Below are 18,105 nucleotides of genomic sequence, written 5' to 3' on the forward strand. Positions count from 1 at the left end.
AAGAAAAGAGAAATCTATAAGACCTAAAGCAGCGACGCATTCTAAAAAACAACCGAAACACAAGGAGCTGACTCAAGGAGAGTTAGAAATGTTTCTGTGATTGGTTGAAAGACATTCCTATTTTTATAATCACAGTGAAGTACTGGGTCACTCTGCTCAGTTTACGTGAACTAAATTCCCAACATTTGTGCAGCTCTACAAACAGGTCGTTCAGTACATAGAATTAAAAATTGCGGCGGGTCGGGTAAATATTGCATAACGGCACATCAAAAGGGCGTAATAATAATAATAATAATAATAATCCTTATTTGTAGAGCACTTTTCAAAAACAAGTTACAAAGTGCTTTAACAAGTGTAAAGAATAATACAAAAAAAAACAAAACAAAAAAAAAACAAGATAAGAGCATGAAAAATTTATATAAAATTAGTAAAATACAATAAAATAAAAGGGATAAAATAAAGTCAAATAAGGATCGGGAAAGGCGCGTAGCGTCGGATCCTACAGAGTCGACAATATGAAAATACTCTGCATAAAACACAGTCATCCATCAAAACCACATCTACTGGACAGAAATATAGACATTTCTGAACGTGTCGACATAATTTATCATTGTTATCGTATTGATTGTCTATAGTGTGTTTATTATTTATACTAGAGCCCGACCGATATGGGTTTTGGGGGGCCGACGCCGATATTAAAGTGAAAAGGAGCCGATTTATTAACCGATATTTCGATTTGGATAGTAGACCCCTTTACTGTATAAACTACATTTAGCACAGGACAATATTTAAAGCTGGTATGTATGTGGGCTATAAAACCTTTTCCTAAATGATTCATGTTAATAAAATGAATTACAGTCTCAAAAAGTGAACACGTAAACAGTTGCACATCAATAAGTATTTGCTGCTGGAAGGTGCAACTTTTTCAGTGAGAGAGAATAAGCATGTATATTTTACTTCACATAATCTGCCATAATTTCAATTCACATGTAGTTTATCCCTTTACCAGCACTCTTTAAATCTAACCAAAGCCATTTAACCACCATTCTGTCTAAATCATGCCGTCTACGATACAGTGACCTGCTGTTGAATGCATCTAATATTTAATGACCGTCTACAACGAGGACTTGCAGCTTTGAGATTTCATTTAACTAACGTTATAAATATAACTAGCGCTGCTCTGACTACAGCGTTTCACATCTACAACGTCACAAAAAGAGGAGCGACAGAAAGCCGTGTTGTTTTCTTGTTCTGCTCACGTTTATTTACATGTCCACTCTGGTTTAGTCATTTCAGACACGCCGCCTATAACTGCAGACAAGCGGCTGGCAGATATATTTAGAATAAGTCAGAAACTATAGTTTAGCGGCTCATCAACGTTAGCACTCCTAACGCTCCGAAGTGATTGTGGCTGTTTTTATTATAATTATTTAAGTCATGTAATAAACGTGACAAAAGACCGACTCGCTGATTGTTTTCTTCTGTGGTTTTCGTGGTGAGGCAGTGTAGTTAACAGCTGCAGCTGGTCGCCCTCTGGTGGGCAAACTATGCAACACCCATGACATGAGTGAAGGATCTGAATCTGTTTCTTTTTTAATAGTCACATATCTGCTGTTATAAACGGCCGATGCCGATTAAATGCAATTAGCTCATATCGGCCGATAACATCGGCCGGCCGATTTATCTGTCGGGCTCTAATGTATACATCTAAGAAGTATGTTTACCAATTCTACTTTCATGGTATTTTTGTTCTTTACATTCCTCTGTGACGGTGTACCAACATGAATTTCTTTCTTGGGGGATTAATAAAGGTAAATCTCATCTTAAAGCATGTTAGTCAGCCCAGCAATACCAACAGGCCTGAACCACTGCCCTAAAATAATGTTAACAATGTTGGGTAAAGATAATAAATCAACCTTATCTTTGTGACATGTTAAAAAAATAACAAGGCAGATTAACTTAACGTTACAGAAACAAGATGTCACAAACTGAATTCAACAGTCTGTCATGTTCCCAGGGAGAGAACGGAAAACTTTGACAAGAAGAAACTGTGTCATGAAATTATTAAAGTTACTGATGCATGTCTTTGGGGGATTTTAGGATAGTTTTTATGTTTTGGACAATGCAGACTTGTTTCTTCTATATTTAAAAATTGCACTGCATGTTGTCTTATTGTGCAAATAAAGCTTAGTCAAAACACTTTCATTGTTGCAAGCTATTTTTCAGAATATATTTAACAAATTATTCTTCACAAAATTAGTCATTTAAAAAAAAAGTGGTGTGGAAATAACTGGTCCCCAGCGTAAAAACGCCACCTGTGGTAACAGCGGAGGTCGGAGCTGCTGCAGTGGATTAACCTCAACAGATAAATGTTGAAAGAGAGTGAAGCGACAAGACGTTGACGCCTCAAAGATGCAAAATGACAACTCAAACCAACAAGGGACTATTTGTGAGATCAAGGATCACAAGTAATTTATGAAAACCTGCCTTTGTTTGGGTCAATGTGAAATTAAATGATGCAACAAAATCAGAACACCAGGCTAAGCGCTTTTAGATACACTCTTTGTTATAAAACCTATTCTCATACGGTATCTGACAGTGTGTTTTTCTCCCTGTTATGGTGTAATTTAAGAGTTTACTTACCAACATCAGATCAAAATCCTCACACTGGAGTGCAGCATTGAAGCAAAGACTAAAATTAGTCTCCGTGCATATCAGGGAAATAAAAACAATGAACTGATGGAGGAATAAAGGTGAAAGCACTCACAATGGTCGGCATGTTGTTGCACTTGTTGGAGGGGGGCATCAGAGTGCGGAGGTCCGGCTTACGGCTCATGCTCATTGGAGGAGGACTCTTATCCTGCATGTTTTTGGAAACGCCTCCTGGAGACAGCAGCCCGGGGGAGGTGCAGTGGTTACTGTAGCTGCTGTTTCCTGCTGACAAACACAGGCTTTCATTATGATACACCACAGATCCACGTCTGGACCTCTGGGCCTACTGGACGAGGGGAACTTCATGTGGAGGTGAGGCGTTTTATTGAGGATCCATTGTGATCAACAGTGTTATCTGTTATAGGATTTAATTTGATCCATTTATCTATTTTATTTATTTATTTACTGCTGTTATTTTATCAGTCTTATGTGCTTCTGTATCTTGTGTTGATTATTCTCTTCATATTAAGCCAACTCATTATAATCTGCACCTTAATGTGCAATATTCTCTGTTTCAATACTCAACTAATGTGTGATACTCTGTTTACTCTGCAATTTTTAAGGACTTTTAATCAATTCCACCTTGTTATCTGTTCTAAGATTTAATTTTATCCATTTATTTTTTATTTTTCAATCTATCTGGTCTATTTATAAATCTTTTTTTTAAGCCTTTTGTTCTTGTGTGTCTTGTTGATTTTTCTCTTCATATTTTAGCTAAATCGTGTGCGTTACACTTTTGTCACATGCAGTAAAATATTGTTCATATCTTGATACTGCTATTTATATTTACCTTATGTTCAACTTAACCAACCTTCTATTATTATGTATATTCCTTTAATGCCTTGATGTGCAAAGTGAGCACCTGTAACACGCCCTCGGGGAAGTCTCATGTTTTCAGCACTGCAACTAACGATCGCTTTCATTATCCACTGATTATCTCAATCAATCGTTTGGTCGATAAAATGCCAGAAAACTGTGACAGATAATAATTTCCTAAAGCCCACGGCGACGTCTTAAAATTACCCTTGTTACTCAGACTCAAAGATATTCAGTGCACTGTCAAATCAGACAAAGAAAAATCTGTAAAATTCTCACAATGTAGAAGCTAAAACTAGCATTAAAAAATTACTTAATCGATCATCAAAGTAGTTGCACAACAGTTTTCTGTCGAGTGACTAATCATTTTTGGCTCTAATGATGTGAATCAGCGTTTAATTGAATCACTTCTTACTGGCTAGAAAAGCTGGTCAAGATGCAGCGAATCACAGACATTTATAATGAACGAATGATCAGTAATCGACTCTTTATTGATCAGCCATCAGCCTGATCACATGTTTAAAATGCCATTTGAAGAGTCCTATTACTATTACAAATTCTTCAGACATAGTAGCTCAGTCAATGCACGTTTGTTTGTAAACATTTCAATAATAATGTGTTTTTATCCATACTCATGGACTCTGTGCTCTGTGCTCCCCTCCCCCTGCACCTTTTGGTAAAAGCCGCTTCTTTTCATTACATATGTATAATAATAATAAAGTTCTCCTCCTCCCAGTCTTCCCCCAAATGACAACATGTTTAACTGTAACGGTCTGATCTACTGGCTGGAAGAATATAAATGAACTGCAGTCGTACCCACGCTGGAGACCACGGTGCTCGTCAGCTCTGAACCCATCAGTCCTGCAGAGACAAAACGAACACGTTCAGACACTGAAGACGACGCTGGGATTGATTATAGAGTTGAGATCATGTTCATAAACACAGACCTGCATTCCCAGCGCTGGAGGGCCTCTGAGGGGACATGCTGTTCCTCTGCAGGTGTGTGTGAGAGATGGGCAGCAGGTTGTGGTTACCCTGCCCGCAGCCGATGCTGGGGTGGGAGTACAGCAGTCCGCTGGGATTACCGCCTGGGATGGACACTCCCATATCGTAGTTGGAGGGCGGCAGACCCTGCTGGACAATCCAGGAGAACTCAAGTCAGTCAGCTGGTCAACATCACTGAGAAGATCGTGAAACTGCTGGCCTGCACGTGAACTTACACAGACTCTCTGCCTGTTGATCATCATGTCGATGTCCTCGTTTATTTTGCGGTACTTGTCGTCTGACTCTGGGCTCTGGCCGGCGGAGTCGTCGGCCTCGATGTCGGGGCTGTCGCAGCCGTTTAAACCCTTCTTACGCAGCGTCTGCTCGGATGGAAAACAAACACATCGGTGTTACTTTACTGAGTAAAACATCCAGGTGAATGCTCTTTTACTACTATACATGCACGTTTATAGGGTCAAGACATTATTGATTGGCTTTAGAGCAGAAACATGAAAAAAGAAAATTCTACTGCAACAGATTCGATCACCGAGTCGGACAGTTTTGTTTTAAAGATGTGAAAAAACGTGAACGAATCCTTTAAACTAAAAAACAAGCAATATTTATTTAAACCACAAGAGGTCGCCGTCTGAGCAGCCATCTGTAAGACGACAGCATCACCATCATCGTCTGGCGTCCACAGTCAGACAGCAGTGATAATTGATCCCAACACGTACAGTCAGACCTGCCGCACTCGTTTCAACAGACTTTGATAAGAAATATTTGGACTTTTATGTTTGTAGACAACACATTAAAGGAAGCGTGGACGTGTCAGACATGTTGGTGTGTCTCCAGCCAAAGCTTCATCTCAGTGTTGTGAAATCTCCTCTCTCATGCAAAAGTATCAGATGATGGTGAGTATGAGTACTGAGGGTGTGTACATTTACTTCCACTACACTACAGTTCAGAGGCAAGTATAGTACTTTTAACTGCAGAACATTTTTTTGATAAGTTTAGTTACTCTGCAGACTCAGATGAATAATACAAGATGTAATTAATGAGGTTATTGATCCTGGAGGAGGGAATTCAAAAGCTACCCACAAGCTTTTAGCGCCACCTTTAACAGCTGCAACATTAAAGTGATGAACACAGTAATTTTACTCCAGTAATATAAAATATATTATTCTGAAATAGGTCATTTTGCATAAAAATTTACTTTAGTGGTTTTACAAAATTATAGGACATACATACATATCAGACCAATAAAGTGCACATCAGACATCGGAGAGAAAGAAAATAAATAGATAATAAAGCAACACAACAAACTACACCTACGTTACAACAGGAACAAGAAACAAGGACGGGGGACAGACTGAGCAATATTTTATATTATCCTTTATACAAGGGTGCTTTTATTTTTGATATTTTGACTTAAGATTTTAAATGGATATGTTTACTTGAGTATTTCTACACGGGATATTAGTAGTTTAAAGCAAAAACTCCAAGTACTTCTTCCACTGAGCTGTGTGTGCGTGTGTTGTACAGTATGTGGTTTGGCTCTCAGCGTCCTGCTTCAGCACTTCACAGCCCATTAGTCCAGTCTGTCACTGGATCACTACAACACACACACACACACACACACAGGGGCTCAGTGGTCGGCCCTGTGCAGCTATCCCACTCATCCCAGTCATGTCCACCTGTTTGGCTTTAGAGAGAAGGGAGGGTAGGGGGTCCGCCGGGTAAGGAGGGGGAGGCAGCTACCGCCAATACTAGCGTGGCTCCTGGAGGGATGGCCGTAGAAGGCTATTTTTTGCTCCTCCGTTGCGTTTCTCGTCACTCCCATCCCTCCCTCACAATCTGTCAGTCTGGCTCGTCTATTAAAACACAAAGCTGACTCCACTAGCCCACTTTCCCCTCTTCAAACACACACACACACTGTATTCCATGCGTCCACTATACACCCACGCCTTCCTGTTTCAATAAAAGAAAATAGCTGGTCTGTGTAAACTACAAGCAGCCAGGAACAGAGCTGGAAGGAGATCTTTTCTTCAAACCGGCAATATTTTGCAATTTCGTTTTTTTTTTGACCACTTGGGGGCAGCAGGAACGAGCTGTTCAGCTGCTAAATGCTCCACTGTGCTCACCAGCTCCTCTCGTAACCGTGTCTGCTGTTTGCAGGTCGTGCACGGTGGCTTTTTACTGCTTCTTCTCCAAAAACGACGCTGTGAGAGCGAACCAGTACACGAAAGATGTGGGCTGGACAGATAAACTATGAGCTGAAAGTCACTATGAATAAATAAATAAAAATAAGTGTGATAATACTAGGTAAAAACCTACTACAGTTTCCCCAACCTTTTTTAAGGCATGTAACCCCTTTAAAATGAAGCAGTTTCTATGTATGAATACTGATTACGGAGTCCGTATGTCCATGAAAGAGTTCCCTCATTTTAATATTTCACAATAAAGCAAACATTCGGGGGGGAAAGTCTAAACACAAGTCTTCTTTTCTCTCCCATCAATCAGGTTGTGACCCCTCAGGTTCATAATGCCACGCACTGGAGAGTTGGGAACCGTTTGTGTAGACGATGAATACAGGCTTAGGGTTTAATTGTTTTAGAAATAATTGACTTTCTACAACTGGTCAGGAATGTGTGTGTCGGGGTGTGCGTTTGTGTGGTGGCAGGTGGTTTGAACAGCTTCCTGGAGATACTCGAGACTGGAAAGGGAGACAGCTGAGGAGGGAGTCGGGAGGGGGGAGAGAATGCCATAACATCATACCAGCCCTCCCAGAATCCATCCACACCTCCACCGTCGCTGCTTTTCCTTTCCATCGATTTAGTTTATTCATTTTTCAATTTCAGTTCCTTCCACTGGCCTCTTCATCGTGGGTGGTCTCCTCCTCTACTTCCACATCAGATGAAGCTGCGAGTAAATGTGTGCACCACTATGTGTGTGTAGTTGTTCTGATTGTGAACGTGTGCCAAAGAACATGACACGCAGCTTTTACACCATCCCACCACTACTACCGCTCCGGCAGCAGATGGAACTACATTCTCCTAATTTGTTAAATTGTGTGCCTTCCTGTTTTTGGCATGTTCGTGTTCACTAACAAAAAGCGATGAATTGGAATTGATTAACTGGAAGTGCAGCAAGTAACATTGGTACCAAATTAAATGTCTCTTTCCAGGAAGGTTCCTATGAATTTTACAGTATGTATCAGATATGGTGAAATAAAGTGCAACAGAAAAGAGCTTTAGACGCATTTAAGTTCCATCATCATGTCATTGTCTGTTATGAAAACTCTCCCTGTTGGTGTTTAAAGGGACAGTTGGACATTTTCAGCTGCTACATAACCACTTAACACAAAGCGTCGTCCACCTGTGACCCCTCGTCACTCGTGTATATCAGTAGACACTGTTTTATTCAGATGCGGCCTGAGGAAGTAAACCTATACAGTATTTCTCGGGAGAGAAGAGTTAGGTGGTGATGGAACAGTGTATAAGACACATGGTGTTCGATTCCTGTGTCCCTGACCAATATATACACATGAAATGTAAGTTGCTTTGGATAAAAGCGTCAGCTAAATGAATAAATGTAAAAGATAAATGAAGAGTTTAAACCATCAGCACAAGTTTGTGCATCTGCATGTGGCTCCAGGGATGGACAAAGGCTGTGTTTGAAACAGGGTAAAAATGCTGCTTCAGAAGGTGTCTAACAGATCAGCGAGCCATCGAGTGCAGTTCGAAACGGATCGAATGATCTTTTCCCGTCTCGTAAGATGCCTTCAAACTGCCCCATAGCGGTCAGGTTCAAAGGCAGCATCTATGCTGACTCAATGCTGCCTGTTACCCATAAATCTATTCGCCTGTGGTGAAAAGTTAGCCAGAACTAAAAACAACTATCTTATTAGGCCGTGACTGTAACTTACCAAGTTTTATTTAAAGGAGACCTATTAAACTGCTTTTCCAGCCCTATATTGTAGTTCTGTGACTCCTGTATGGCAGCTTTGCAGGATTCAAAGTTCAGAAAACGAATTTTCTATCTTCTTCTGCCTAGGGCTGCAACTAACAACTATTTTGATAGTCGATTAATCTATCGATTATTGAAACGAGTAATCGACTATTCGGATTATGAATTGCAAAATTACAGAATGCTTCTTATTTAGCTATCAGCTTTTAAATTAAACTTGAGGTTGTTTTAGGCATGTGCTAATTAACAGTCACGACAACAAAAATACATCTTTTAATGAACGTTTCTGCTGCAGCAACAGAAAGTTCCACTGAAATCAAGTCCTGATCTGCTGTTTAGTGACGGAGCAGTTTAAAGGCCAGTACTGCAACACACCGGGACAAACTGCCACTATATACAAAGAAAGGAATAACGTCATGCATTACACATTTGCCGAATTTACAGGGGGGTCAATAATAACGATTTTGTAGTAGACAGCTTTTGAAGAGTGAAGTGCTGTCACACTCTGGAGGTTTTGGGTTGTGAAGGTGTTACTGCTGCGCTGATATTGTGTTGTTTTACTAAGTTTACTGTTCACATCACTTTACTCCGTTAAGTTGATTTTACGGGCCGATGACGTCACGAACAAATCGAAACATTCAATCACTTTTCGTTGACTACGTCAATTAGTTGTTGCACCCCTAATACTGACTCTTCATGTAGGCCTTCATTTCAGCCTCTGTCTGAAACAAGCTGTAGATGCTCCTGTCTCTTTAAGGCCCCCCCCTCAAAGCCCACTGTCTTCTGATTGGCCAAGACCTGAAGCATGTTAGCATGTTGGCTCTATGTAGAACAGAGTCATTGGTAGAAAAAGCAGTTCAAAACAGAGCGTTCAGAACAGGAGGAAATCTGAGGTTTTTGCTCACAGGGATTTCTTTTAAATACTTTAACCTCGTTATTTGAAGTTTTGGCCACGTTTAACATGAACATCCAACATTATAACCTTGTAGATAAGTCATAAAATATGGAAAAGCATAATAGGTCTCCTTTAATATGATTTCTGAGGCGTCTGTTAGCAATTTGTCTTTTCAATAGCTAGCTAGCTGACGCTAAGGCTAGTGACTGACATCCAAAAGAGAAGCAAGACGGCGTGCTGACGTCACACGTTGCTGTAAATGCGGCCCTAAAAGGCTGTTCGAAACCACTGTTCATAGAGATGCCTTCACTTGAAAGTCATGCCTTCTGAGGCAGCTGTCTATTACAGTAGCGAGACAGCGAGGCAACTGCCTTCTGTTTCAAACAGAGCCAGTGTCGGTCCACCACTTTCGTCCAGACTGAAACATCTCAGCAGCTGTTGGATGGATTGCGATGAAATGTGCTTCAGACCTTCATGTTCCTTTCAGGATGAACTGTAATGACTTTGGTGATCCTCTGACTTTCCATCTAGTGCTGTTAATGTAGCCAACAATTTGGTTTAATACCAAATAACTGCAGAACAAATGACGTTCCCATCAGCCTCAGCTGTGTTTAGCGCTAATTAACAAAAGTTAGCATGCTAACACGCTAAACTACAATGTTGGACATGGTAAACATTATACCTGCTAAACGCCAACATTTTAGCATTTTGTTTAAAGCACCACGGTGCCTTGGGTACAGCCTCTCTAACCTGCTAATAATTAAACTAACAAATTTACCTTATCCACACTGGCCTTGAAAGTACCACCCGGGAGAGTTATAAAAGTGATCCGTGCTGCATAAAATGTGATGATGTCAACTTTTGCTGTGATGCATGTACACCAGTCCTTTGCTTTATTGTCCTTCACTGTACAAGTAAAGTCAGTTTATGAGTAAATAATTCATCAGTGGATTTTGCTAGATAGCCACTTTAGCAGGAGGGATGTATATAGTTGTTAGACACACTACTTTTCTATTTAAAAAATGATAAATAATAAAAGTGTTGCTTTAAAACAGGACTTAAATCTGACCCTCCACTGTGATGATTCACAGACTGCATGGAGGGAAGAGGAGGAGGTTGTGAGGAACTAAGATTTGCCTTAAGTTGCTCCTCTTCCTACTTTTTACTTTCCTCCAGCGCCTCACAGTTATACGTACGCACAGGCAAACCACAGTCACACACACTCGCAGCCCGTCATGGCTATTCTTAGCTGTGTACCGGGCTATTTTTAGACCACTACCGGTTTCCAGCCATTTAGCGGGGAGGGATCGCAGCCAACACAAAGGAACTGGACTCACTCTGAGAGCGTATGCGAGCGTCAGGGTGTTTAAGTGTGTGTGTGTGTGTGTGCGCTGTTTTAGATTAGAAACAGATGAAGTTTTCAATAAAGACACACACACTTGAACACACTGACGCTCACACACACACACACACACACACACACACCGCAGAGCAGGCCAAAGCAAAATAAGGTTAACAGAGTAGAAGTGAGGAATGCAGAACTCCTCAGCTTTATAAATAGCAGCAAGGTTCCCAGGCTGAACAAACACAATAAGCTGGTAGTTATGTAGCATGCACACACGCACACACACACAAAAAGGAGGCTCTCTTCTGCTAAATTCCTGTCAGGCATAGATATTTTGTTGGTGGACTCACAGTCCAACTCACTTTCCCCTTTTCTTTCTTGGTGCTCTCATCCAGAAGCCAGTACAGACTAGTCAGTAGGTTTGGGCATCAAGAACTAAGGGTGGTACTATCATAATAAAATCAATAGTTTTTTCAGTGCTAGTGGAATTTCTTTTCTGTTGAGGTCAGCAGGTCGCTTTTTGGTGGCGAAATGCATTCTGGGATATCTGGCTATCCGAAGTCCACACAAGTCACCACCGATGCAGGCTCGGTAAAACGGGCGGAGCGAGAACACTTCCGGGTATTTGACTGTACTTGGCTAGATGCAGACTTTTGAATTGGAACGGTACTTTGGCTGCGACTGATGACGTGTCACAAGTACAGACAAGAAGACAAGTACAGACAAGAACACAAGTACAGACAAGAAGACAAGTACAGACAAGAACGCAGATTGAGAACCAGCCCAGGCTGCTAGCCGAGAGAGCCATAACTGCCCTTTTACTGGTCACCAGCACATAAAAACTGCATGTATAGAATCAGCAGTAAAATCTGATTAAAAATGCTGAAAAAGTTTGATGACTTTGCCCCAATAAAAAGTTTAAGCGTTTTCCCCCACCGGTTATACATCTACTACGCATTGTTGACCCTTCCATCAGTGCGTTTCCCGCCTCGGCTGTTAAAAGCAGATGATTGGCTTTCTAGTGGGAGGGGCGGGATAACCGCCATCTTTGGTGTTACGGACTTTCCCTATAGAGTTGTATTGCGGAAGCTAACGGTAACTCAGCTCCACCGAAAGTGAGACGAACAAACAGAGAATTTATTCTTTTTTAGATAAAACAAACGTTGACACAGTTTTCCTTTGGGGACATAATGTGACGTTGGGAAAAAGGTAATTGCAACAAAGACCAAAATACCCCAATAATATCGTAACGCAACATAAGAATCGTGATGATATCATATCGTGGGGCCTCTGGTGATTTCCACCCCTATCGAGAACTGGTTCCAAGTTGGAACCAGTACCAAATTTCCAAGAACCGTGGATTCGATAAGAGACGCGCGTTTGGACTCTCCTTACCTTACTTGTTGCCTATTTTAGTTGCGCTCCTGATTGAACTGCAGTGAGCATTTTACAGTCCATCCAAATGTCTCTTATCTGCCAGGAGCTGCCACGCCGACCTAACGTCACCTCATTTGTTACGTCAACAAAGCATGAAGAAGAGAGTCCTTCTGTTTCCAGCCCTGGACCGCGGCGGACCGCAGCAAACGCTCCAAAGTTTGGAGCGTTTGGAGTTATTTCTTTGTTTTATAATGATAAATGTAATATCTTTGCAGATGAACTTTGCTGTGACACGGTTTTACATGTTCATTAATGAGCTTTAGAGGTATCGGTAGGCCTATTTATGAAATCTGGGCTGAGCCAGGCTAGCTCTTTCCCCCTGCTTCCAGTCTTTATGCTAAGCTAAGCTAACAACGCCCTGATTCCAGCTTCATTCTTAACATACAGACATTTACTTTTATATCTATCTTCTCATCTCACTCTCATGAAGAAAGCTGCATGCCGAGCTGCTCTGCCCACCATCAGAGAAAAGAGAAGCGTCGACACGGCGAGCTTTGATCCGCCCACTCTGGCACAGCGAGCGTGACCATGGCACAGCCGCCTCAGCACCATGTCGGGCCATGTGTTGCTGCTCGTTGGCCTGAGAGGTTACGCGTGCATCACAAAGACTTCTAATCTGTCTCATCATCCAATCAGAGAGCAATGAGATTAAACGTAGCATGTTGGCCAACTATCAAACGCCATCAGCTAACTCGGGAAACACACTGGTACCATGTGTATGAACAAACACACACAGTGAGCGCTTCCATACAAGTCTGTTAACTCCTCTTTAACATACAATGTAATGTATAAGTATTCATTCCTTAAATGTTTTGAGAGTTATTATGAAGTTGTTTCTGTTCACGTGACCTTAAAAGACAAATATAAAATACAATAAATAAAACAGACTTCATCTTAACTCAAGGTTCACTTAGTAATAACATAATAAAGATTGAAGATAAAAAGTGTCTTGTCAACTGTTTGAAAGTTTGAAAAGTGGCTGATGGTTTTTGTAAATGTAAATGTAAATGCTCCGTACTTGTATAGCGCCTTTCTAGTCTTTTCGACCACTCAAAGCGCTTTTACACACACATTCATAAGTGCTCAAACGGAAACTAACATTCACACTCATTCATACACTGGCGGAACAGCCGCCAGGGGCAATTCGGGGTTCAGTATCTTCGACACGCAACCAGGGGGAGCCAGGGATTGAACCGCCGACCTTCCGATTAACGGCCAACCCGCTCTACCTCCTGAGCCACAGCCGCCCCTAAAGTTTTTTACATAGTGACACTTTTTTATAGAGAGTAAAATCCCTTTTGTTTAACCAGACTCCATTGAAAAAAACAGATATTTTACCTTTTAGAACGCGCGAGTTGCTGGTCTACCGACGCCTCGATCGGTAAGTTTGTTTGTGTTATTGTGTGACTTTGGTCTTTTAAAGGGAATACCACAAAGAACCCACTAAAGGCAGCAGTGGACCAGAGAGGTAAAACTTCTGTTTTTGTGAATGGAGTCTGGTGGCTTTGACGAGAGTGATATAGCGACTGTTTCTGATTAAACAAAAAGGATCTTACTCTCTCTGTAGAGATCTTTTCCATAATGTTTGACATCTGTAATAATAAACTGAGCCTGTCCAAAAACAAGCACTTTAGTGGACATACTTTAACGGGAAGCAATTGCCCGCAAGGATTACATTGCAGCCGTTTCACTGCGTGTTCATAACTGCGGTGACAGCGGTCTACAATAAATTATCTTTATAATACAATTTTAATACAAGAACATGACGGACCAATTTATTTTTAAGTCAAAATGCTCAGAACGGTTCAAAATCAGGTGCGTGAACCTGAACAGAGCCAGTTCCATGTTGGTGGAAAATGCCTGTAAGTGTTGTGTGGCTGTCTTTATGTGACACACAGCAGCAGCATGTTCCAGTGGAACAAGTCGGATTTCATGAGTCATGTGCCGGCCGAACAGCAGTAACGTCTCAACGTGACGCATCACTAAGAAAAAGCACGGGCCAATAACACGAGAGCCGTACACCACCTGCATGCGTCAGTGAAACAAGAGTAACAGGCTGTTTGGAAGTAGTCAGCATCACACCAACAGTGACATGCCAATTAGATTAATAATCAATGAATCATTTCCTTTCTCGTATCATAATAAACGTAATATTAGAATGATTAGTCGATTGAAAGAAAATAAACTGCAAACTATTTTGATAATCCATAATCATTTCTCAAGCACAACATTTGCAGCTTCTTAAATGTCAGGATTTGTTGCTTTTCTTTGTCATTTATGATGGTAAATGAAGAGTCTTTGGGTTTTGGACTATTGATTGGACAAAATAAGCAATTTTAAGACGACTCTTTGAGCTTCGGGGAAATGTGATGAAATGTGAATTAATCGATAAAGAAACAATGGTATGTTGCAGCCGTACTTAACATGTTAGTGAACTGTCCTTCAGACTAAAGCCCACTTTGCACCAACACCAACTGTTACCAACACCAACTGTTGGATCAATGTGCGCCGTCAGTCGGATGGAGTCTTTAGAGTTTGACATGTCTAGTCGGCTTGGGTCGCGTCGCAGAAAGTCGGACCGATCAACGCGCACGACTTTCTTTGATGTCAATGTAGGTTTGCAAGTAGAGCTGAACGATTAATCGTTTTAAAATCGAAATTGCGATTTGAAAGAACGCGATTAGCTATTCGCGAAGACAGCGATTAAAATGTACGTTAATTATACAGCGCATCCCTTTAAAACAGTCCTGCAGTTACAAATTTATTCCGTTGTCATCCTTGTGCGACAGATCTGCTCACCGATCACAAGCGCCATGCGTCTCCTGTTACGGCCCAACTCACCAATCAGTTAATTTGTCATTTGTGTGCTTCAACTACAGATAACAGCTCTCAGTTAACTCCGCTCTCTGCAGGCTAACGTTGCATATCCACATGGAAAATTTCAGAATAAGAGTGTTTTGCATGCCTGGTTTTGCTGATTTGTTCAGATTTTGCTTACCTGTTCAGTAGTCCTTGATTTTTCTGCTTCTACTATGGTTACGTAGTTAAATTGTTTATTTTTTTTAATCTGTTGTTTTTTTATCTGTGTGTTTATTGTTGATGTACGATCGGGAGTCTGCACAGGGTGTCTTATTTTGAAAACCGGATTCTCTTTGCTGTTCTTTGTCTGAATTCCTGCATATTTAAATAGCCAATTCAACCCATATAGCCTATGCAGTTTAAAGACATGTAGCATTTTCACTATTTTCTGACATTTTATAGACGCTTTAATTGATTCATTGAGAAAATTACTGGCACACAGTTGTAGATCTTTGCATATGTCACTAAGAGTGGCACAACCATCAGACACTTTTCACTCCTGGTGTCACTCCAGTTTTATTTAGAAACCTCTGCAGAGATTTAACGACCCATTTAATATTTAAGAGCCATAAACTGTGTCAACAGAAACAAGGTTAGGGGCAAAAGTTTTAGGCTGTGTAGAAGGAAGTGTGTAAGTGAGATGCTGTTGAAATGATATATTCTCATTAACAAGAAGCAACTAAACGCCAGACTTTCCCTCCAAAACCAACAAAAGCAAAAACACAAGGGACAAAACAAAAGGAGGAGAAAAATCTGGACAGACTGGAAAAGGAAGCTGGAGAGCAGCGAGAGAGGAAATGTCATGCAGTGGTAAACGTGGACGCAGATACAGTGACAGCAGTAAATAACCCGGCTGGGTCAGAGTGTGTGGATACACTGCTGCCTGGACAGATTATAGTAACGAGCTAAACAGGATTGTGGTAGATTACAGGGGATTAGAGAGCGGGTAAGCCCGTTTCTGACGGCGCTGGCCAAGAGGCCATGCGGTGGGTCGCGTGGAGGGGAAAGCTCAGGTACAACCACATCCAGCATGAACATGTGCACGCAGTGAACTCACAAACACACAGCAGCACGTTCGCCGTCTGCTTCTCAACATGAAGCCCACGAGCAAAGCTTTTATTTTGAAGGTGTCCACAAGTGTGTGATCTTGTTATTAACTGTTAACATGTGGAGAAAAGTCAAGCCCTGCTCTCGCTGCTGTCATCAAATTAGGAACGTTTGTCATTAGAAACAATGATTTGCACCTGTATTAGTTATATCTGACAGATGACTCAGGAGATACAGGAAAGAACAACAGCTCCTTACTGTCGCCGTCAGACTCCTCCCTGCTCTTTGACTTCTGACAGCTTAGATTTGACCCCGATGACACTGTGTGCTTAGCAAGTGACCACAGAGTGTGAGTGTGTGCACGTGTCCACAGAGTGTGAGTGCATCCACTTGCTGTTGTGTTCTCCTAACACGATTACATAAGTCAAAGCAGAACAAGGTTCAGTCTGTACAGTACTGTCTCATTCACGCACTCCAAACGAAGCTGTGGGTCTGAGTGAAAGATCTGACAAAGAGGCGACACGGCTTTGAGTTACGGATCATTTATCGAAATTAAATTTAGGGCTGGGGTGATTCATCGACGTAAGAAATTACCAAAACACGTCGATTCACATAATGTGTTGTTCGATTAACTAAACGAAAAATGTATCTTTAGATTAAACTAAACACTTGTTTCCAGTGCGGATTTATCAGCTGATTTACTTTTTGATAAATCAATTACTCATCTAGACTATAAAATGTCTTAAAATACTGAAAATGTCTTATTCAAAACCCCAAGAATATTCAAGGTCACACGACTTAGAAAACCAGCAAATGTTTTCCGTTGATCGACTAAAGACTTAATCGACTAATTTGTTTCCCCCTAATGCCTGTATATATCTATATTTGTTTCTCCCTAACCTGTTTATATCCGCGTGCGTGTTACTTACGTCCACGATGTCGGAGTTGGTCCTGCTCTCGTGGGGCTCGTTGTATTCGGTGTATTTGAGCAGAACTTTGTCCATGTCGGTGCTGGCGTACTGGAACAGCTTGTTGGTGCTGTTGAAGATGATGAGCGCAATCTCACAGTCGCACAACACGCTCAGCTCGTACGCCTTCTTCATCAGACCAAACTTGCGCTTGGTGAATGTCACCTGGAGAAAAAAAAAAAGAGAGAAAGGTAAAGACAGATAAAAGAAACTACATCAGATGTCTTTACTTTAGTGGCTCTCTCGGGACATCTTGAAACATTGTTGGTTTAAAAAAGGACCACAGCAGTGACATCGAATGTTGTGCAAACTAACTAAAGTTTTTGTGCCTCTAGGTCGAGATTAAAAATATTGCAGCAACTATTTGATGGATTGCTATGAAATGTATGTGTTTTTCAAGTTTGTATGTAAATCTAAGTAGTTCAAGTCCAGTGAAAAACCTTAAATGGTACAAAAGTAAGCAGCAAACTGCCTAAGTTAAAAACAACATTTACGTCACCAAAACAGACATTTTCAGGTATATAATTAACAATTAAATGAAGGAATTTTGTTCATTTTAACGTAGGATCAACTGATGACCAGCTGCTCTGTCTTCCTTCATTAATAAAATATATAATATTGTATAAAAGAAGCTTCTGAAGGTGTATGAACAGGCTGTTCTCCAAGGTGTTTACTGTAGAAATGTGTTTCAAAGCTTCATTTACATCCACTGCTGCAGAATAACTTGAAGTTTTTAAATCATTACTTGATCCCTGAAAACTGTAAATCTTTGAAATTTCACTATTTCTCAGTTTTGTTGACCTAAACTTTACCTTCTTTGGTTGTTCTGCAGCAGTGGAAGATAATGAAGCCTTGAAAGTTGCTTACTTTTGCACCATTTAACGGGGATGTTCTGAAACTTTTGACCGGTAGTGTATGTTACCAACTATTGGATGGGTTGTGATTAGTGCTGGATAATTAAACAATAATTATCGCGATATACAATATAACAAATGTTCAATAAATATTCAATAAATGTTGGATTTTATTCACTTGAAACATACACAAATTAGGAATAATTTTGAAGATGTTTATTT

At 40.8% G+C, this 18,105-nt stretch overlaps 1 protein-coding gene across 4 annotated transcripts in view; it reads right to left on the reverse strand.

The window, feature by feature from the left end:
• mef2ca (myocyte enhancer factor 2ca) overlaps positions 1-18,105 on the reverse strand; it is a 52,261-nt gene that overhangs the window by 6,540 nt on the left and 27,616 nt on the right. For 3 of the 4 annotated variants that reach the window (XM_046067053.1, XM_046067055.1, XM_046067054.1), the window contains 5 exons: positions 16,991-17,194; positions 4,749-4,892; positions 4,476-4,662; positions 4,345-4,389; positions 2,768-2,934 (listed from right to left, as the gene is read on the reverse strand). In XM_046067053.1, the coding sequence (XP_045923009.1) occupies positions 2,768-2,934; positions 4,345-4,389; positions 4,476-4,662; positions 4,749-4,892; positions 16,991-17,194 (747 nt within the window). The remainder of the gene's footprint in view (positions 1-2,767; positions 2,935-4,344; positions 4,390-4,475; positions 4,663-4,748; positions 4,893-16,990; positions 17,195-18,105) is intronic. The other variant, XM_046067056.1, reaches the window with a different exon arrangement.

This window comes from Micropterus dolomieu, linkage group LG13 (assembly GCF_021292245.1).
Source record: "Micropterus dolomieu isolate WLL.071019.BEF.003 ecotype Adirondacks linkage group LG13, ASM2129224v1, whole genome shotgun sequence".
Taxonomy (NCBI): domain Eukaryota; kingdom Metazoa; phylum Chordata; class Actinopteri; order Centrarchiformes; family Centrarchidae; genus Micropterus; species Micropterus dolomieu.